The sequence below is a fragment of the Triturus cristatus genome, chromosome 3_2, assembly GCF_964204655.1.
Source record: "Triturus cristatus chromosome 3_2, aTriCri1.1, whole genome shotgun sequence".
NCBI classification, from domain to species: domain Eukaryota; kingdom Metazoa; phylum Chordata; class Amphibia; order Caudata; family Salamandridae; genus Triturus; species Triturus cristatus.
The window spans coordinates 593,812,216-593,833,769 of NC_140584.1; the positions used below are offsets into that span (position 1 = coordinate 593,812,216).

Below are 21,554 nucleotides of genomic sequence, written 5' to 3' on the forward strand. Positions count from 1 at the left end.
GACTGCGATAGTAAATATGTTGGCGATCTCCCAACCTCTAACTCAATATCTTTCTTTGCAGTTACCACAGCAGTCACTGTATTGGAGGGCGGTATGTCCACCACAAACTGAATTATTGCCTTTTCTCTGAACTTTGCCTATTTGTATTTCTGAAAGCATTTATCCTAGATCTGTGTTTATGGTCGAAAAAATTATATAAAAATCAGTAATATTTTTGCAAACCATTGGTCTCAGATTTAGAGCATTAGTATAATCTACTTCAGCCTCTGTAAAGCCTCTGAGGATCCACTGAGCTCTGTGCACACTATACCTTACTTCTGTATATTGTATACAGAGCCAGCTTCCTACAACTATCCCTTATCCTCTTCGCAAGGTCATGGTTGAAAAGATGATTTGGCCAATTGTATTATCAAAGCATGACTTTCAATTTGAAAATGTGGCTATTTGTTTGGTCTGGTATACCTCACATATGCATCAATATTCTGCCTTTTGTTAATGATTGAGAATTAATATTGCAAATAAGAACTCTTTAATTGATGCAGTGATCTGCAGTTGGTATCTGAACAAGTGTTTTCCTGTTTTGATTTCTAGTAATTTTAGAATTATCGAAACTTTTTTTTGCTGTCAAGGAACTGAAAAAGTATGGCGTGACAACTTTGGTCCGAGTATGTGACTCCACCTATGATAAAGCACCTGTTGAAAAGGAAGGCATTCAGGTTCATGTAAGTTGATTTTTAAATTTCTAAATCTGATTGTCTGCTTTCCTGCTTTTTCAGAATGGGGCAAGTGAGACTAATGAAAGATGCGTCACCAGAACATCAAGTGATGATAAAAAAAAAAAAGTCGGGTTAAAGAGGCAGGACTTTAGTGCGGAGGCTCAGTTTCCTTCAATGAGCAAGTAAAATGGAATGTTCACAAAATGTACCACTTGTTTGTGCAATGTTGCTCTTCAAGGAAGATAAGATGTATGCCTTATCTGAAAGAAACACGTTAGTTAGATTCCTCACCTTAGAATATCCCCAGGCGTCAGGCTGGATCCGGAAAGATTTTTGTAGCAATACCCCTTGCGCGTCGCTAGGCGTCGTCTGCGGCTCCGCGTCCGTCGTTGGCGTCGTGCGCCGGAATGACGTCGTCTAAGTACTTAGACGCCGCCCACGCGCGCTGACGTCAGTTCTTCTTTTTTCCGCGCCAGTAATCGCCGATCCGGGAAGAGCTTACCCCTAGTCACTTTTTGACTAACTTTTTGACCTCTTTTGGTTACTCGACTCGACATCTGGTGCCGATAGGATGCCTGGTTTCAAGCATTGTGACGTCTGTCACCGACTGATGTCGGTAACGGATCACCATCGCCGGTGCCTGTACTGCCTGGGGGCCGACATTGACGCGGAGTCGTGCCCCGACTGCCTTGACGTCGAAGGCTAGGCGGGAGCGGTCCCGTAACATACTCGAGCTTCGTCACTCGGCTCTGGTCCAGGAGGAGGTCCAAGGACCGTTCGCGGAGCCGCAGCCATCGACATCGCTCGTCGGGATCTTAGGGTAAGTCCCGTCACTCCAAACACTCTAAGAAGTCCAAGCGGCGTCCTCGCTCTTCGGACTCCCCTCGCTGGTCGCGCAACCCGGCCGAGGGTCCGGGTGGTTCCACCCCTGCGGCTCCGTCGGAGCCGCAGGAGCCGCGTTCGTCCCCATACCCTCCGGTCCCTGGGACTGGCGCGACTCCGGCGGAGGTCAGTGCCTTCCTCTCGGCCATGAGGAATCTGGTTCTGCCGTCGACGCCTGCCGGCGCGCCTTCGGGCCCCGCAGGGTTGACTGGGCGACCTCGCGTGCCGGCGGCTCCGGCGCCGTCGAGGGCTTTGGGTCCGACGCCGCAGGTCTCCGAGGGATCCAGGCCTGGATCTCTGCCGGTCGACCTCATGACGCCAACACAGATTCTGCCCCCGACGCCGCCCCCGCACGGCGTCGAGCCTCAGTTTAGCCCTATACCGGACCCGGCGCCGTCCGACGCCGTTACCGGCGCCGATGGGTGACCGCTTCATCCACCTTCCGGCTCCGATCATTCCTCCTGTCTACCAGGAATCGGATGATGAGGGCGACTGGGAGGGGTCTCAGGACCCTCTGGCCGAACAGGCCCAATTGTCTCAGGACTGCGCAGAGGAATTGGGTGACACCAGCGGTTTGGATACCTCTCCAGACGCTGGATTCATCTCTCCTCCGACTGTGGCCTCGGAGGAAGGTGCAGCCTTTTCTGTGGTGCTGCGCAAGGCGACCGAAGCCCTAGGGCTCGATTTGCCTGCTGTGGTTGTGAGGACTAACGTCCTCACCGAGGTCCTTCAACCGACAGCAAGCTCCACTGAGCCTCTGCTGCAGTCTAATGAGGCCCTCATTGACGTTCTCCAGGGCACTTGGTCCAAGCCCTCCACAGTCCCTCCTGTGGACAGGAACGTTGCCCGGCGCCATCGCCCTGCTCCGGGCAACCCCACATTCCTCTCCCACCATCCCACCCCCGAGAGCCTGGTTATCCAGGCCTCAACCTCCCAATCCTCCTTCCCGTCCGCTCCTCCGGATAGGGAATCCAAGAGATTGGAGCAGTTTGGCAAGAAACTGTTCTCGTCCCTGAGTTTGGGACTGCGATCTTTAAATACCGCTTGCCTTTTGGACCGTTATTCCCACTCGCTGTGGGATACGGTGGAGGACGTGCTGCCCTTGTGCCTGGAGGAGGCCCGGGAGCGACTCACCCAAGCACTTGCTAACGGGCGAGATGCAGCACGGCACGCCATTAGATGTGGACTAGACACCACGGACTTGCTGGGTCGGGCGATTTCCACCACGGTGGCGCCTGGCTGAGGTCCACGTCGTTTTCAGGGGATGTCCAAAGCTCCCTCATGGACATGCCCTTAGATGGCGCTCGCCTTTTTGGCGCGAAGGCGGACAGTGCGCTGGCCCGGTTCAAGGATTCCCGGGCCACAGCCAAGTCCTTGGGTCTTTCGGCCCCGCGGCCGCAAACTTCCGCCTTTCGCCCCTTTCGTGGCCAAGGAAGGGGCGCCTCCTCACGTCCGCCCGGCCACAGAACCAACCTGGTCGTGGACGTGGTTTCCGCCGAGGCGGTTCTGGAGGACAACGTGCCGGTCAGTCCACATCCACGCCGGCAGCATCCGCCTCAAAGCCCTCCTAGTCTGAGCTTTCAGGCCCATTCAATGCCAGTGGGGGGCAGAGTTCGCCATCACCTGCTCCACTGGCGCTCCATCACTTCGGACAGGTGGGTGCTGCAAATCGTCCGAAGGGGCTACTCCCTCCCCTTCTAGACGACCCCTCCAGCCATGCCACCACAGGACCACCGTATGTCAGGGGATCATTTGCATCTTCTCCGGGAGGAGGTTTCGGCCCTCTTGGCCAAAGAGGCCGTCGAGCGCGTTCCTGGTCCAAAAGTAGGTCGTGGTTGCTATTCCCACTACTTTCTGGTTCCCAAGAAGGGCAAAGGGGGCCTACGCCCGATCTTGGATCTCAGAAGCGTGAACGCCTTCCTCCGGATGGAACGGTTCAAGATGCTAACTTTGGCTCAGGTTCTTGCTGCCCTAGACCCTGGAGACTGGATGGTAGCGTTTGACTTGCAGGACGGTTATATCCCCATCCCCGTCCTGCCGGCCCACCGGCGTTACCTGCGGTTCACGGTGGGTCAGGAGCACTTTCAGTTCACAGTGCTCCCCTTCGGCCTCACCAGTGCCCCTCGGGTGTTCACGAAAGTGATGGCGGTGGTCACAGCTCATCTGCGCAGATCAGGGGTCCCAGTCTTCCCCTATCTCGACGACTGGCTGTTGAAGGCGGGCTCGCCCCAGCAGGTCGTCTCCCACCTCCAGACTACGGCATACCTCCTGCATTCGCTGGGGTTCTCAATCAATGTGCCGAAGTCGCACCCGAGTCCATCCCAAACGCTCCTTTTCATAGGGGCGGTTCTCGATTCAGCGCAGTTCCGGGTCTATCTGCCGGAACAGCGGGTCCTGGACATTCGAGCCCTGATTCCCTTCTTCCGGCCTCTGTCCTGGATTTCGGTCAGGTTGGTGCTGCAGCTTCTGGGGCTGATGGCCTCCTGCATCCTGTTAGTACCTCACGCCAGATGGCGGATGCGGGCTCTGCAGTGGGACCTGAAGTTTCAGTGGGCCCAGCATCGAGGCAACCTGTCGGACCACGTCTTGATCTCGGAGGGCACTGCGAAACAGCTGCAGTGGTGGCTCACTAATCGCGATTGGTTCAGCGGCAGATCCCTCTCCCTTCCCCCAACCGGCCCCCCCCATCCCTCCTGGGATGGGGGGGGCCATATGGGAGAGGCGGAGATCGGAGGACTCTGGTCTCCGGCGGAGACTCTGCTCCATATCAATCTTTTGGAGCTGAGGGCGGTCCGACTTGCACTGAAAGCCTTCCTTCCCTCTGTCCGGGGAAGTGTCGTGCAGGTGTTCAGTCAACACATCCGCCATGTGGTATTGCAACAAACAGGGCGGGGTGGGGTCGTGGACCCTTTGTCAGGAGGCCCTGCGCCTCTGGACATGGCTGGAACACCAGGGCATCACCCTAGTTGTTCAACATCTGGCAGGCTCTCTGAACGCCAGAGCGGACAAACTCAGCCGCCGGTGCATGAGGGATCACGAATGGCGTCTGAACTCGGACGTGGCGCAAGGTCTCATTCTGCAGTGGGGAGAGCCTTGGTTAGATCTATTCGCCACCGAAGAGAACGCGCAATGTCAGCAGTTCTGTGCGTTGGGATTTCCAAGGCAGCACTCGCTCGGAGACGCTTTTCGTCGCGAGTGGAGTTGCGGTCTGTTGTACGCCTTTCCACCTATACCACTTCTGCCCAGAGTGCTGAAGAAGATCAGGCGCGACCGGGCCCAAGTCATCTTGGTGGCTCTGGATTGGGTACGAAGGTACTGGTATCCCGAGCTACTCAGTATGTCCATCGATCCCCCGCTACGACTACCTCTTCAGGAGGATCTTCTGTCGCAGCAGCAGGGGACGGTCCTCCACCCGAACCTGTCCAGCCTCCACCTACATGCGTGGAGATTGAGCGGCGGCAGTTAATGCCGTTTGACTTGCCTCCTGAAGTCTGTGATGTCATTCTGGCAGCCAGGCGTCCCTCCACAAAGACGGTATACGCCTGTCGGTGGAACAAATTTGTGGCATGGTGCACAGCAAAGGCTGTGGATCCCCTTTCTGCCCCTCTTTCTGAGGTTCTCCTCTTTCTTCTTTCTTTGGCCCAGCAGGGCTCTGCTCTGGGCACCTTGAAAGGTTATCTTGCTGCTATCTCTGCCTTCCTACGGCTTCCTGATCAGCCTTCTCTTTTCAAGTCCCCTGTTTCACGCTTTCTCAAGGGCATTACTCATATGTACCCTCCTGTTCCTTTTGTAATGCCTCAGTGGGACTTGAACCTTGTTCTCACTTTTCTGATGTGCGCTCCCTTTGAGCCCTTTCATAACTGTCCCCTCCGTCTTTTGACTTAAAAGACTGCTTTCTTGGTGGCAATCACCTCCGCTAGGCGGGTGGGTGAGTTCCAAGCTTTGTCATCTAAGCCTCCCTTCCTTTCAGTTCATCCGGACAAAGTTGTCCTCCGGACACGTCCTTCTTTCCTGCCTAAAGTCGTGACTCCCTTTCACATCGGGCAATCTGTCACGCTGCCCACCTTCTTTCCGCCTCCGCATCCTTCAAAAGATAAAGAGAGGCTCCACCGTCTGGACCCAAAACGTGCGCTATCCTTTTATTTGGACCGCACAAGACCGTTCCGGGTGGACGACCAACTTTTTGTTGGGTACGTAGGAGCTAAGAAGGGTAACGCTGTACACAAGCGGACCATCTCTCGGTGGGTCGTGCTGTGTATTAAGACCTGCTATTCTTTGGCGAAAAAGGTTCCTCCTGTTTGGCTACGGGCCCATTCTACTCGGGCCACGACTGCACTGGGACGGGGGAGTCCCCTTGCAAGACATCTGTCAGGCGGCGACGTGGGCTTCGTTCCACATGTTTGCGAGACACTACTGCCTGGACAGCCAAGTCCGGAGGGATGGCCACTTTGGCCGTTCTGTTCTCCAGGACTTTCTGGTGTGATCTTGGTTCGCAGACCCACCACCGGGGTTGGTATTGCTGGGGTATCTATTCTAAGGTGAGGAATCTAACTAACTTGTTTCTTTCAGATGAAAAAGTTACTTGCCTTCGGTAACGATGTATCTGTATGAAACATTAGTTAGTTAGATTCCTCACCGACCCACCCAGCCTCCCCGTTCTGCGAACCGACATCTAGGGTTAAGGTTCTCCCTTTCAGGGCCCTAGATTTTTTGGCACCAGTGTCGGTTTCTTGCATGGCTCAGCGTCCCTGGCGCGGAAAGCTATGTACAAGAACTGACGTCAGCGCGCGAGGGCGGCGTCTAAGTACTCCGTCATTCCGGCGCACGACGCCAACGACTGACGCGGAGGCGCAGACGACGCCTAGCGACGCGCAAGGGGTATTGCTACAAAAATCTTTCCAGATCCAGCCTGACGCCTGGGGATATTCTAAGGTGAGGAATCTAACTAATGTTTCTTACAGATACATCGTTACCGAAGGTAAGTAACTTGTTCTACAGTTGCCTTGATATTACAAGGCTGTAAAAGCAGCTTGAAGCAGTATGCTCACTAAATCTGTTTACATTGAGACGTGATTAAAGTAAGGTACTAGAAAGTGCATGAGACATTCTAGTATGGGGAAGTGAATTGGAGGCTACATAGATGATATTGCCAACACTGTAAATAAAGCAAAGTACACTGCGGCTCAAACATTTAATTGTCCACCATTTCAGATATGCTAGAATGGAAATGCTCTAATTGTGATGAACAGTATGTTTCTAAGCTTTAAAGAACTCTGTAGTATTCACATCCAAAGGAAAGACAAATACGATGAGATTAACGGTTGCTAGTTTATTTCATGCAGAGCTGTCACTGGGCACGTCATGTAAGCACCACCAGTCTCCCAGCAACAGCCACAGAACCACGCGTTCTCCAGTATTTAGGGTGTCTTTCATAGATTCACATGCCTGAATCATTCCCCGTCGTCGGAGTGCGAGTCCCACAGTACATAAAAAAGCAATAATTATGCATATAATAACCAAAAAAACCTTTAACATAAAAGCAGGAAGTAAAGTAGCCCAAAGCTACAAGAAAAAAAAAATAACTTCCACACTTTCGACTATCATAGTCATTATGTACAGTCCAAACTGCAGCCAATCAGGCGACAGCACCCACCAGAATGTTCTCCTCAGAGGCTCAGGCTCTCAGATTTACTACCGCACGTCGTGTGAAGGGAGTCTCCCTGAGCTCTGCTCAGTACTTCACAATTTTTTCTGGATTTTGGCTTCTCTTAAGAATGTCATTTTCTAAGAGATCTCTCTTTAGGCCTTGTGAATCTTGTGGGAAGCTCTGGCTATTTGCAGAAGACCCCCACAAGAAGTTCATTTATTGCCTTTATCCGAATCATGAGGTGAGAGATTGTAAAATCTGCAGGACCTTCCCTCAGAAGACCCTCAGAGATAGAGAAGGGCGCCTACTTCTGTGGCTACAGAAGATTAAAGACCATTAAACTCCTTATCTGAGGTGGGAAGTGTGGTCTCTGGTTCATCTATGTCCTCTAGAAAGAGGATGGCTGAGGAAGATTTATCTATTGGGGTTAAGGTGTCGAGAGAAGTTCAGCCTGCTAAGGGTTCTAGCTTGCCTTCTTCTTCTTCAAAAAAGGCTTCTCCACCTTCAAAGTCTTAAGCCTGTTACGCCCCCCAGAAAGACTGGAAAGTCTCTGGCGTCAAAAAGACATTTTGAGAAAGATTTCCCCCAGCAAAAAGCTCCGTCGACGGCATCGCGGACTGCTCCTCTGTCGACGATTGTCATCGTCGACGCTACTTCTACTTCGGCGGTTACCTTCTCGTCACCGAGACCCAAGATGATCATGTCATCAACTTCATCTCCGTCGACGCTGGTCTCTGTTGCTGTTCGACCCATCTCGTCGACGAAGGAGTTTTCATCTATTGTCAGCGCTCCGTCGAGGGCAAAGGTTAAGAAGACCTCGTCGGCGACCTCCTCGTCGACTAAGATTGCCTCGTCGACGAAAACAGCTGCCTCGTTGACCATCACTTTCCTGACGCCAGCCCCATTGACGACGATCTCGTCGACGGCACACTCGTCGACACCTCTTTGTCTTCTTGCCCAGACTTGCAAGTTTGGTCTGCAACATCGGCTACTGCCTGCTCTGCCCTGCCTACAACGGCGACTTCTTTGCTACATTATCATGGCTCCTCATTGAAGTTGCCTGAGCAATTACTGGATTCTGAGGAGGAAGAAGAGGAATCCGGAGAGGACGACCAGGAGGAAGAACCTTTCCCTGAGCCTGAAGCTCCAGCTCCTGTCATGGTTCCCACAGCGCAAATGCCTTTGGCCTTGCTTAATAATTTACAATATGTGTTTGAAGTCTATTATCATCGTTTTCCTCCTTCTGAATAGGCAGAGCCTATTCCATCAACGCCCATGCCAAGGGTTCCTGTATCTTCTTTAGGATCTCCTAGACCACCTTCTCCAGTATCATCTCATCATTCCCATGATGCTAATTCCACGGACGATGACAGGGAAGAGGGAGAAGTGGATGATGGTCTGTTCTTTCGGAGTGGGACGAATACCCAATTCAAACTCCATCACCGTCCGCTCCAGATCCCGTTGACTCTCCTCCTGTAGACATCGGAGGATTTCATCTCCTTATGGAGAGTGCGACAAAAAGGTTTCTCATACCAATGGAGACAAAGAAAGATGATTGCTTTCTTTATGTTTTTAAAGATCAACCACAAAGGCAAATCGGGACATTTCCATCATAGACTTCGTCTGGAAGGAAGGGTTGAAGATCATGGCAGCACCGAATTCTCTTCCTGCAGTCTTGCCTCGGTTAGACAAAAAATATAAGGCACAAAGTAACTCACCTGCATGCCTCATAGGTCAACCAAAAGCTGACTGTCATCGCCCAAGCGGCGCAGAGACGGGCCAGGATCCCCTCTTTGCGTATAACCGCTCCGCCAGACAGGGATGGCAGACGGCTGGATTCGATTGGGAAGAAGGTTTCCACTATGGCTGCGACGACTGTCCGTGCTGCAAATTCCCTAGCCATATTAGGGAGATATGATAGGCAGATGTGGTCAGACATCTCCCCCTACATTAACATGCTGCCAGAACCTTCCGAGGCCTTGAAGATTTTACAGGAAGGAGAGTGTATGTCTGCAGAAACCATTGACGCAGCCGTGGATGTTGCATCCACAGGAGGCCAGCAGTACAGAGGAGACAGGTTGGCTGAAATCGACATCTTTTCGCCAAGAGGTCCAAACCAAAATTATTGACATGCTGTTTGGTGGGGAGTCGCTATTCGGCCATGTCGATGAGGCCCTTCAGGCTATTAAAAAAGACACGGAGACTGTGAGATCTCTTGGTAGCCTTCAATTTTGGAAGTCGTTCTTTCGAGGTGCTAAAGGACTTGGATCCTTCTCCAATAGGGGGGGTTACAATCAGCAAAGGTCATATCAAACCTCTAAAGGTAATCAAAGATATCAGCCCTACAGGCAGCAGTCATACGGACAGCGAGGTAACTCCTACTCGCAATCTGCCACCTGCCACCATTTCTGCCGTTTCCCCAGTCAAAAGTTGGAGGAAGAATATCCCACTTCTACTCAAACTGATCCGCAAGTGGGTTCTGGATTTAGTGGCCAGAGGCCATGCTCTGGAGTTCATAAAGATTCCCCCAAACTCTCCTCCCAAAGGACCACCTCCTGCTCAACTCAAGGAGCTTTTTTCCCAAATAAATCTGATGATTCGGAAAGGAGCAATCGAAAAGGTCCCTGCTTTACAAAGAGGAACAGGATTTTATTCAAGATTTTTCCTGATTCTATAAAAGTCGGGAGAATGGCGCCCCATTCTCAACCTCCGCGCCCGCAACAAATACCTGAAAGTTATCTTTCCGAATGTTAACACTTCAAGAAATCCTTCAACTGCTTTCGGCGGGGGATCACATGGCCACCCTCGACCTCCAAGACGCTTATTTTCATGTGCCAATCCTACCCAGACACTTAAGTTTTACGGTTCAGAGTGGCTGGCAGAGACTTTCAATTCAGAGTCCTTCCGTTTGGTCTACGATCAGCACCCCGTGTGTTTACAAAGGTCCTAGCACCGGTGACCGCACACCTTCGTCTACAAGGAATTCAAATTTTCCCATACTTGGACGACTGCCTTATCAAGGCGAATTCTTTTCAAACCACAAACGCACATGTTCAGAAATGTCTGTTACTGTTCCAATCTCTGGGTCTCTCCATAAATTTCAAAAAATCTCATTTGATTCCATCACAGAGAAGGACCTTTCTGGGAGCCACATTGGACACCCAGCTGACTCAGGCCTTCGTCTCAAAAGAAAGACAACTCAAGATCTGCAAACTAGCTCGCTTATTCCTTTCAAAAGAGTGCATTTCAGTCAGTTTGTACAAGTCTTTCCTAGAGATGATTTCTTCCTGCACCCCTTTGATACCCAACTGCCGTTTCAGAATGAGACCATTGCAAGAAGAACTCCACTTTCAATGGTTGCAAATTTCGGGGTCTTTAGACGATATCGTTCGCATCACTCCTCTGATGCGAGAAGGCTTCCATTGGTGAAATCAAATAAAGAGCGTAAGGGAAGGATGTGCATTCTTGGTCGAACTGCCGGATTTCACTATAACCGCAGATGCTTCCCTCGAGGGATGGGGGGGCGCACCTTCAAGGGATGACTGTCAACTGCAAGTGGAGCTTCCAACAAAAGAAGTGGCATATCAACCTTCTGGAGTTGCGAGCCATTTTCTTGGCCCTGAAGTCATTTCAAACCGTCATTCGGGGAGCCTCAGTACTAATTCGAACAGACAATACTACAAGTATGCATTACTTGAACAAGCAGGGAGGGACGAAGTCAGCCCAACTATCTCAACAAGCTCAAGAGATCTGGGACTGGGCGATTCGTCACAAGATCAGCCTTTCAGCTATTCATGTTCCAGGAGTCGCCAATGTTCTAGCGGATTCCCTCAGCAGGTCAACAATATCCAATCACGAGTGGGAGCTACATCAACCAACTTTAAACCGAGTCTTTCGGGAGTGGTGTCACCCCGATCTAGATCTGTTTGCGACCACCCAGAACCACAAATGCCCATCCTTTGCAAGTTGGGTTTCCCACAACGACTCATGCGGGAATGCGTTTTCGAAGAATTGGTCGCAGATATATGCCTACGCCTTACCTCAGATTCCGTTGGTTCCACGAGTTCTCCGCAAGATCAAGAAACAACCTTGCCGCATGATACCCATTGCTCCCGGATGGCCTCGCCAATACTGGTTCACCGAACTTCTCCACCTCTCGGAGTGTGACCCCTTTCAGTTTCAACCAATACCGAACCTTCTGTCCATCCAGAACGGACGGATCTGTCACCCGGACCCAGCATCTCTGAGATTAGCGGCATGGCTCTTCAACACCTTGAATTCGCACACCTAAATATTCCTGCGGACTGTCAGGAAGTTTTAGCTAATGCACGAGCCCCTGCTACTATTAAAATATACAAGCTAAAATGGAAGAGATTTTGCATGTGGTGTCAATATACACCCGATTCATGCAAAACCAGAACAAATTTTACCGTTCTTTCTTCATTTGGCGAGATCGGGCCTCTCCCATTCTACTTTGAAAGTGTTCTTGGCGGCGATTTCAAGGTTTCGGCAGGATGGATCTAATTATCTTTATTCAAATAGTCACTCAGCAATTCTTCAAAGGATTGTTTCGGATGTTTCCCCCTATTCGGCGTCCACGTCCATCCTGGCATCTTAATGTAGTGCTTACACAACTTATGCGGCACCCCTTCCAACCTATTCATAAAGTGGACTTAAAGTTCCTTTCTTGGAAAGTTTCTTTGCTATCTGCTCTGACATCAACAAGGAGAGTCAGTGACCTTCAAGCTTTCACTATTAATCCACCTTTTCTTCAATTTACCTCAAAATCAGTAGTGCTACGCACCAATCCCAGCTTCATGCCAAAAGTACCTGCGGACTTCCACTTTAATGAACCTTTAATTTTAAAGACATTCTTCCCAAATCCGCGGACAGCTGCAGAAAGGGCCCTGCATTCCCATGACTTCAGAAGATGTCTCAAGTTCTATTTACAACGGACTGCAACAATCCGTAAATCGGACCAACTGTTTGTGGCCTATGGTAGATTACGTCAAGGACATTCTGTTTCCAAACCAACCATAGCTCGTTGGATTTCTGCTGCAATTTGTCTATGCCATGAACGGACGGGAAGACCTTTTCAGGCAACCCCAAGAGCACATTCTACGAGAGCAGTTTCTTCATCTACTGCTCTCTTTGCCAGTGTGCCTCCTCAAATCTGCAGAGCGGCAACTTGGTCCAACAGACACACTTTTACCAAGCACTACTGTTTGGAGGCCTCAAGCGATGCAGATGCATCAGTGGGACAAGCTGCTCTCCGCAATCTTTTCAAATAAGGCTAGCCTCTGTTCTCCCTCCTCCAATATGCTCTTTTTTTTATAAGACGCGTATTACATACTGTTTATTGAAATTGTTTTGCATATGTTGAACATAGATGTATTTATGTAGGATTATAACATTTTGGTACTTCATTGCTTGATATATGTATGTGTGTACGTGTGTGTGTACGTGTGTGTGTGTGTGTTTGTGTGTGTATGTATATATGTATTATGTATGTATATATATATATATATATATATATATATATATATATATATATACATACACACACATATTATACATATTATACACACACTATGGTACAAAGGGGCGTCTTATGAGCACTATGTTCTGTACTGCTATCTACTCTGATTCAGGCATGTGAATCTACGAAGGACACCCTAAATACTGGCGAAGAACAATAGTTACTTACCTGTAATCTGTGGTTCTCCAGTATTGGTGTCTTTCTTAGATTCACATGCAACCCGCCCACCTCCCCTCAGAGGCTGGTTTAGGCTGTTATACTTTGGTTCACTCCTGTGTGAGAAAATCTGAGAGCCTGAGCCTCTGAGGAGGAGATTCTGGTGGGTGCTGTCGCCTGATTGGCTGCAGTTTGGACTGTACATAATGACTATGATAGTCATAAGTGTGGAAGTTTTTTTTTTTTTTTTTTTGTTCTTGTAGCTTAGGGCTACTTTTCTTCCTGGTTTTATGTTACCAAGGTTTTTTGGCTATTATATTCATAATTATTGCTTTTTTATGTACCGAGGGACTCCCACTCTGACGACGGGGAATGATTCAGGCATGTGAATCTACGAAAGACACCAATACTGGAGAACCACAGATTACAGGTAAGTAACTATTGTTCTTTTACATTACATACCTATATTCTGCCACCTTTGACTAAGAACTGAAAACTACAAGCTCCTTGAATGTTTAATATGTTAAAATAAATCCAAATGTTATAAGTTAGCGTGAAGGAGTGTCTGTTTCTGACAGAACTGAAAGTGTCATTTGGACCCGATTGCCTTCCCAAGCGAGGGTTTCCTAAATAAAAATAAATGGTCGCGCTATGTGAGCTGTAGATCACATGCTTTGCATACTCCTGCCATGTAGTGTTGGGTGCGGATGTTTGCAAGTTGTTTTTCTTCGAAGAAGTCTTTCCAATACGGACTCCTTTCGGTGATGGTGTGCATGGGCATCGACTCCATTGCTGGATTGTTTTTTCGCGCCATCTGGTTCGGATGTGTATTGCTGCGCTCCGTTTCGGAATCGGTCCTCTGGTTCCCCTTGGTGCGCAATCCACTCAACCCTCGATGGTATTTTTTTCTAACGCATTTCCTTTACTCCACTGTTCGATTTGTCCATCAAGAAATCTCTATTTTGATTGGAATTTCGCGGGCGGCCTATCCACCTCGGTCCGGCTCCTTGTCGATGGAACCGACTCCCTTCAAATTCTACCCCCTGTGCCACGCAAAGTTGATGCGTATGGACTTACAACAGGTATGTCAATTGTGCTTGTCCCCAGAGCATAAAGAACAAATCTGCGACAAGTGCCGATTCTTCAGATTGAAGAAAACTCTCCGTGATCGTTGGGCTCGAATCGAGCGATGCAGCGGCAGTAGTTAGACTACACACTGGATCTCTTCGGCAAAGCCTCTAAGCAAGAGGAGGTCTCAGCGGCCGAAGAAGAACAGACTTCAGGGGCGTCTGACTCCGAATCAGAGTTGCAGACTGTCCTCGAGGACGACGATATGCTGCAGGGACATGGGGAAGTTAGTACAGAAGACCACCCCCACCACCTACTGTCCCTAAAAAAAAAAAAAAAAAAAAAAAAAAAAAAATCTATGGCTTTGGCACCACCTCTGCCTTCAGGCCAAGGTCTGCACCGAGAAGAGGTTTCTATTGCTCCAGCTCGGCACCGAAACACTATGATAAGCCAAAACCCACTTCCGAGGTGAAACCTTCGGACTCTAAGCACTAAATGGGCTCGGAGCCCAAACCCTCGACACTGAAGCCAAAGAAACATTCCACTGAGCCGAAATCTTCAGCGCCAAATGGACATTCCAGCTCGGCACCACTAAAGAGCTTGCCCGTACTGCAACCAAATCCAAACATGGATGTTGTACCACCTAAATCTGATCCGAAACTGAAAAAAAACCTATTAATCCTGAAACAGGATAAACCGCCATCCAAACACAAGCTTTCTGATGACGACGGCTCTTCTAAGATTCCATTAAAGAGGAAAGATGTGGGTACTAGTCCTTTCCAAACACTACCAACTCCTCCTCCTCCCTCTCCACCGCAGCTTGATCCTGATATGGGTGATACTGATGATGATGATGACAGACATCTACCAATAGATCCTTGGACAGATTATACAATTGATCCTCCGCAGGATACGGATGCAGATCTTTACCCTGCCAGACCATCTCCACCTGATGCCTATCTGTCATATCAGGAGCTCATTGCTAGAGCTGCTCAGTACCATGGGGTGGAGCTCCATAAAGAGTCCTTGGAGGAGGATTTTCTCTAGTAACACATCCAGTCAGACACTGCCAATGCTTAAGGGTATGTTGAAGCACACCGACCTCTTTAAAAATCCTGCACATATTTATTTATTTTAAGGTTTTATAGAGCGCGAACCAGACCCGTGAGGATATCCGAACGCTTTACAGGATTGAAGGGTGGTATACAAAGGACTTAAGAGGGGAGGATATCAATGGGATACAAGGGTTGTGTACATTGTACCGGAAAAACAAGCAGTCTCAAATTCCGGATACATTTGGGATAAAAACAGATGCTAGAATCCTCACTCCTAGAGTAGATAAGAAATACAAACCTTCCCCAACAGACCCCATCTCACTAAGGGTCAGTTACTACTTGATTCTGTAATAATATCCAATGCTCAAAAGCGAGCTAATTCTGAAGCGTCTGGGGATGCTCCTCCCCAGATTTCAGAGTCAAAATTGATTGATGCTTCTGACAAACATGGCGCTGCGCAAGCAGCGAATCATTGGCATATTGCAACACCTAGGGTCTCCTAGCAAGATATAATAGGGCACACTTGGATGAAATAGAGCAATTACTACAGTTTCTCCCAGATGAGCACAAGGCCAAAGCTCAGTATTTAGTTCAAGAATGTAAACTAATTTCCAACACTTCCATTAGATGTGCTCTAGATGCGGCTGACACTGCAGAGAAGTAAATGCTTGCATCCTACTCCGGAGACATGCCTGGTTACGTATTTCAGGGTTCAAACCTGAAGTCCAGCATTCCATACTCCTCATCATACCTTTTGAAAATAAACATCTTTGTGACCCTGAAGTTGATCAAGCACTCGATAAAATAAAAGACAAAAATCCATGGGAGCGCTTCAATCGCCCTCAAACAGAGGGTCCTTTTACAGGGGAGGGTCCAAGCCCATAGGGACAAACCAAAAAACTTCCTCTTACAAAAATAATTCCCAATCATCTTTTACAAGAGGATTTTTCAGAGGAGGCTATAGGGGAAATAGTTCCGGGGCAGAGGTAAAAACACCACACCTCAATTCCCCTTCCCCAAATAAGCAGTGACTTCCCCACACTGCTCTCTGACTATTCCACACCTGTCGGAGGAAGACTTCAAGATTTTCTTCCCATTTGGGCATCAATAACAACCGACAATGGGTCATTGGAATTATCCAACATGTTTATTGCCTTGAGCTTACCAATAACCCTCCAAACATTCCACCATAATATCACAAATTTGTCACCAGACCACCAGCACTTGCTTCAACAAGAAGTGCAATCTCTATCAGCGGCTATTGAACCAGTCCCACTTGATGGATCACGAATGGAGTCTGCACTCAGACGTGGTGCAAGGTCTCTTTCTGCAGTGGGGCGAGCCTTGGTTAAATCTATTCGCCACCGAAGAGAACGCGCGATGTCGGCAGTTCTGTATGTTGGAAATTCCAAGGCGACACTCGCTCAGCGACGCTTTTCGTCGCGAGTGGAATTGCGGTCTATTGTACGCCTTTCTGCCTATACCACTTCTGCCCAGAGTGCTGAAGAAGATTCGGCGCGACCGGGCCCAAGTCTTCCTTGTGGCTCCGGATTGGGCACGAAGAGTATAGTATCCCGAGCTACTCAGCATTGCGATCGATCTCCCGATCCGTCTGCCTCTTCGGGAGTATCTTATGTCGCAGCATCTGGGGACGGTCCTCCACCCAAACCTGTCCAGCCTCCACCTCCATGCGTGGAGATTGAGCGGCGGCAGTTGACAGCTTTCGATCTTCCTCCCGAAGTCTGTGATGTCATTCTGGCAGCCAGGTGTCCCTCCACTAAAACGGTATATGCCTGCAGGTGGAATAAGTTTGTGGCATGGTGCACAGCAAAGGCTATGGATCCCCTTTCTGCCCCTCTTTCGGAAGTTCTTCTGTTCCTTCTTTCTTTGGCCCAGCAGGGCTCTGCTCTGGGCACTATCAAAGGTTATCTTTCGGCCATCTCTGCCTTTTTGAGGCTTCCAGATCAGCCTTCTCTCTTTAAGTCCCCGGTTGTTAACCGTTTCCTTAAAGGCATTACGCACACGTTTCCTCCCGTGCCGTTCATCATGCCTCAATGGGACTTGAATCTCGTTTTGACCTATCTGATGTGTGCTTCTTTCGAGCCTCTTCATAACTGTCCTTTGCGTCGTCTTACTCTTGAGATGGGTTTCCTGGTCGCTATCACCTCTGCCAGAAGAGTGAGTGAGTGAGCTCCAGGCTCTTTCTTCCAAACCTCCTTTCCTTTCTGTTCATCCAGACAAGGTGGTGGTAAGGACCCTTCCTTCTTTTTTGCCAAAGGTGGGCACACCCTTCCACATCGGGCAGACCATCACTTTGCCTTCCTACTTTCCGCCTCCGCATCCATCAAGGGAGGAAGAGAGGCTCCACCGTCTGGACCCAAAACGTGCGCTCGCTTTCTATCTAAAGCGTACACAGCAGTTCCGGGTTGATGACCAGCTCTTTGTTGGCTACGTGGGCGCCAAAAAAGGTCGGGCTGTGCACAAACAGACCATCTCTCGGTGGGTCGTTCTGTGCATCAAAGCATGTTACTCCTTGGCTAAGAAGGAGCCTCCTGTGGGGCTGCGTGCCCATTCTACCAGGGCAACTGCAGCCACTACTGCCTTGGGACGTGGTGTCCCCTTGCAGGACATTTGTCAGGCGGCTACGTGGGCCTAGCTGCACATGTTTACCAAGCATTACTCCCATGACAGTCTGGTCTGGAGAGACTGCTTCATTTGCCGTTCTGTTATCCGTGAATTTCTGGTGTAATCTATTCGCAGACCCACCACCAGGGTTGGTATTGCTGTGCTATCTATTCTAAGGCAAGGAATCTATCACGAACGTGTCTCTTTCAGATGCACAAGTTACTACTTGTGTAACGATATATCTGTAAGAGACTGTGATAGATTCCTTACTGCCCCACCCGTCCTCCCCGTTCTGCGAACTGATTCTAAGGTTAAGGTCATCCCCCTTTCAGGGCCCTAGTGTCATGGCACCAGGGGTCAGTTTCTTGCATGGCTCTGCGTTCCTGGCGCGGAAAGTCATGTACAGAACTGACAGTGCGCATGGGTTGCACCTAAGTAGTCTCCGTGACGTCATCTCGGCGCTTATGACGCCAGTGACGGACACGGAGCCGCACGACGCCACCTACTGACAAGTAGGGGTACTACTACAAAAAACTTTCTGCATCCAGTCTGACGCTTGGGGATATTCTGAGGTAAGGAATCTATCTCGAACTAATGTCTCATACAGATATATCGTTACACAAGTAGCAACTTGTGCTTTTGTGCTCACACTGCCCCCTAGTGGCAGCGTTTGCTCCCTGTACGTTCACTGCAGACAAGCACTCGCTGCTAGGAGGGGAAAAGCCGATCTTCAACTTCACGATTCGTGTGCTGTCACCACCACCAGGATGTGGGTCTGCCATGGGAGCACCTGTCACAGGGTAGGGCCGCACTGCTATGATGAGGGTTCCCAGTGCCTCACATGCACGTGGGTGCTTTCCCCAAGTGGGCTGCGAACCCTTTTGCAGATGTGCTGAGGTAGTGAATTTGTACGTGGTTTATTTGAGAAAAGAGCTCCTTTAAAATGATCTGATTGTAATAACTTTAGACTGATCTCGAACGTGCCTGTAGATTTACATCTGAAGTGTGAGATGCTAATTTTCAGATTGTTCATACATTCCTTGGCATCTCCTCTGAGACTCCCAGTGACTGCGTAGTTTGAGACCATTTCAAATGGTGCTTTTTCTAAAGTTGGTGCCCTGAGTAGGCCTTCAAACCTCCGCGTGAACCCGGTTTCTACACTCAACCTTGTTCACCCGGTAAAGCGGAGCTGTCGCTCCGGGTGAGCAGTAAAATGAGCTTTCAGAGAGTGGGTTCTCTTCCAGGGAATCCTCATCAATAGTCATAAGCACTGAATATTCCTGCCTATGTGCAGGGACCCCGGAAATAATAAAAATTGTATATGAAAAACATATATATACAGCTCATATATATATTTTCTCATACCAATGCAGCTCCCATCCAGGAGGCTAAACAATGAAAAAACACACATAAAAACTGTATTTTCAAACAAAAACACAAGAGGGCAAGTAGCACTTAAACTCTGTTTTTTAAGGAGTAAAACTCATGATTAGTAAACTGCAAATAAAGTAGACATTGTTAGCCTACAGGCTGCATTGTAAACCCATAGCATAGAAAATGAAAGCATTTTCACACACAAACCGGCACCGTGCCTTTAAGGCAGCCATGACCCCTAGCTTCCCATCATGCCTCAGGGGTGACAGTTAGGTCAGTTGTTCTTTCCGGCTCCTTCAGTCAGGACCCTGGATTTTCGACTTTATGGCCACTCTCAAAGAGGTAGGTCTCCTGTGAGGCAGCAGAAGAAGAGAGCTTGGTCGACGTTGAGAGGAAAAGCCCCAACCTGTTCTCAGTCGGCGTTGGGATGGACGTCGAAGCTGCAGACAACGAAGAAATCGGCGTCGAAGACTTTGGTGATGCCGGCGCATCATCAAACATCGACAACGAAATTGTCGACGAAGGTAACAGGTCCTCCATTGATATCAACCAGGTGACGCTCAACATCGAAAGACAAGTCTCCGTCGATGCTGGGTAGACTGTCGACGTCGAGGCACATCACTCGGTCGTCGCCTCATCATCGGCGATGGACGTCTAGGCGCAGGTCTCCGTCAAGGTCAGTCCTGAGATCTTCGATGTCTAGGCACGGGACACCTCCTTTGACATTGAGGCAGAAGTCTCCGTCGAAGTCAGGCTGGTGATCTTCGATTCACCACACTCCATCGGCGAGGCAGAAATCTCCGTCTAGATCGGTGCAAAGATCTTCGACGTCTAGGCCGAGATATCCGTCGTCGGCTGTCCAACGCCGGTCGACGTCGAGACACCAGTCTTCAGAGCGGGGGCAGCAGATGTCGAAGCATGGCACTCAGTCTGCATCGGGGAGACGTTCGACGTAGAGAGAACGTTCGGCTGCAAGGTTGTCCTCCTTCCAAGAGGAGAAAGTCAACGTTGAGGCAGACGTCTCCGTCAAGGCATTCATCCAAAGAAGCCTCGCACCCAGTAAGCCTGTCCTCGTCACCGACATCTAGAACAGGCTCTCCCAGTTTTCACCTAGGATCAACGTCAAGATCTCCGGAGGTGGTGATCTCGACATCCAGCAGTCCAGTGTCAGGGGGACACCAAGATTCCCCAACCAGGCCTGCACAAGCAGAGGTGAACTCCTCTTCCTGCACAGTCTCCTGAGGGACGAGAGAGGCACAGATCGCCTTCCATCCATCTGTCGCCACGATGGAACAGGCCTTTGCATCACTGGTCCACTGCCACAGGGGAGCAGCATTACTCGAGCCCTCTTCACAGATCTGTGTTGGCTTGTCTGGTACAGGCTGTGGATAGAGAACGTTCTCCTTCAAGAGTCAGAGCTCGCAGCCGCACTCCTGCGCACTCGCACAGGAGGTCTAGATCTAGAAGCAGGAGGAGAACACACACATAGCCAACTCCATCCTCTTCTTCCACTCGTACGTCCCACAGAGACTACTCGCCTACTCTGACCAACAGTCCGCCATCGAGGGTCTCTCCTGTGGATGATGTCTACACTTTTCAGGACATTCTTGGTAGAGGGGCGACTAAGCTAGGCATTCCTATTCCGACTTGTCAATGCAAGTCCTCGGTGATTTCTGAGACTCTACACCAGCGGGCAGCATCTAGACCTCTACTACCATTAGTACCAGGCCTCATAGAGTCAGTGATGGACCTCTTTCTCACACCGGCGAGTGTTAAGACCGCTCCAGCGAGAATCCTTAAAGTACCGATCATCAGAGGACAATCCACTCTTCCTTGGAGCTGATCCTCCCCCGGATTCTGTCATTATTGCTGCGGCAAAGAAGACCCATGTCGCTTCCTCCTACTGCTCCACCAGATAAGGAGAGAAACACAAGGTTCGAGGCATGTGGGCTGCTGAATTCATATCTGTGCATAGATCGCCGCCTAGTGTTGGGTCCGGATGTTTGCACGTTGTTGTCCTGGAAGAGTCTTCGAAGTATCCTGAGATAGGTGACTCCTCCCCTGGACTACAGTGCGCATGGGCATCCTCTCCATCCTCAGATTGTTTTTTTCCGCCATTGGGTTCGGATGTGCTTATCTTGACTCAAGTTAGGAAAATCTAGTTTCAGGCCAAAAGGCCTTTAGTTTTCGTCGGTACTGTTCCCGATCGGTATAGTCAGTTTACAGGCTAGTTTAGCGATTTTTAACAACTTGTCGGATCCATTAAATCCGACCATCACCCGAACTTCGACGATGGAATCAAGGACCCCATTCAAGCGGTGTCCTGTTTGCCACGCCAAATACCCACATATCGACGTCCACCCGGTGTGTAACAAATGCCTCTCACCGGATCATGACGAATCGAAGTGCATGGCCTGTGCCCGATTCCGATCCAAGAAGACCCTACGGAATCGAAGAGCCACGAGACTTGAAGCGCAGTAAGCGGCACCGGC

At 49.7% G+C, this 21,554-nt stretch overlaps 1 protein-coding gene across 11 annotated transcripts in view; it reads left to right on the forward strand.

Moving 5' to 3' along the window:
- PTP4A2 (protein tyrosine phosphatase 4A2) overlaps window positions 1–21,554 on the forward strand; it is a 216,412-nt gene that overhangs the window by 88,281 nt on the left and 106,577 nt on the right. For all 11 annotated transcript variants that reach the window (XR_014979958.1, XM_085648463.1, XM_085648461.1 and 8 more), the window contains one exon: window positions 630–722. Coding sequence is in view for 10 of the 11 variants with exons in the window: in XM_085648463.1 (XP_085504589.1) it covers window positions 630–722 (93 nt within the window). In the remaining variant the exon portion in view is untranslated. The remainder of the gene's footprint in view (window positions 1–629; window positions 723–21,554) is intronic.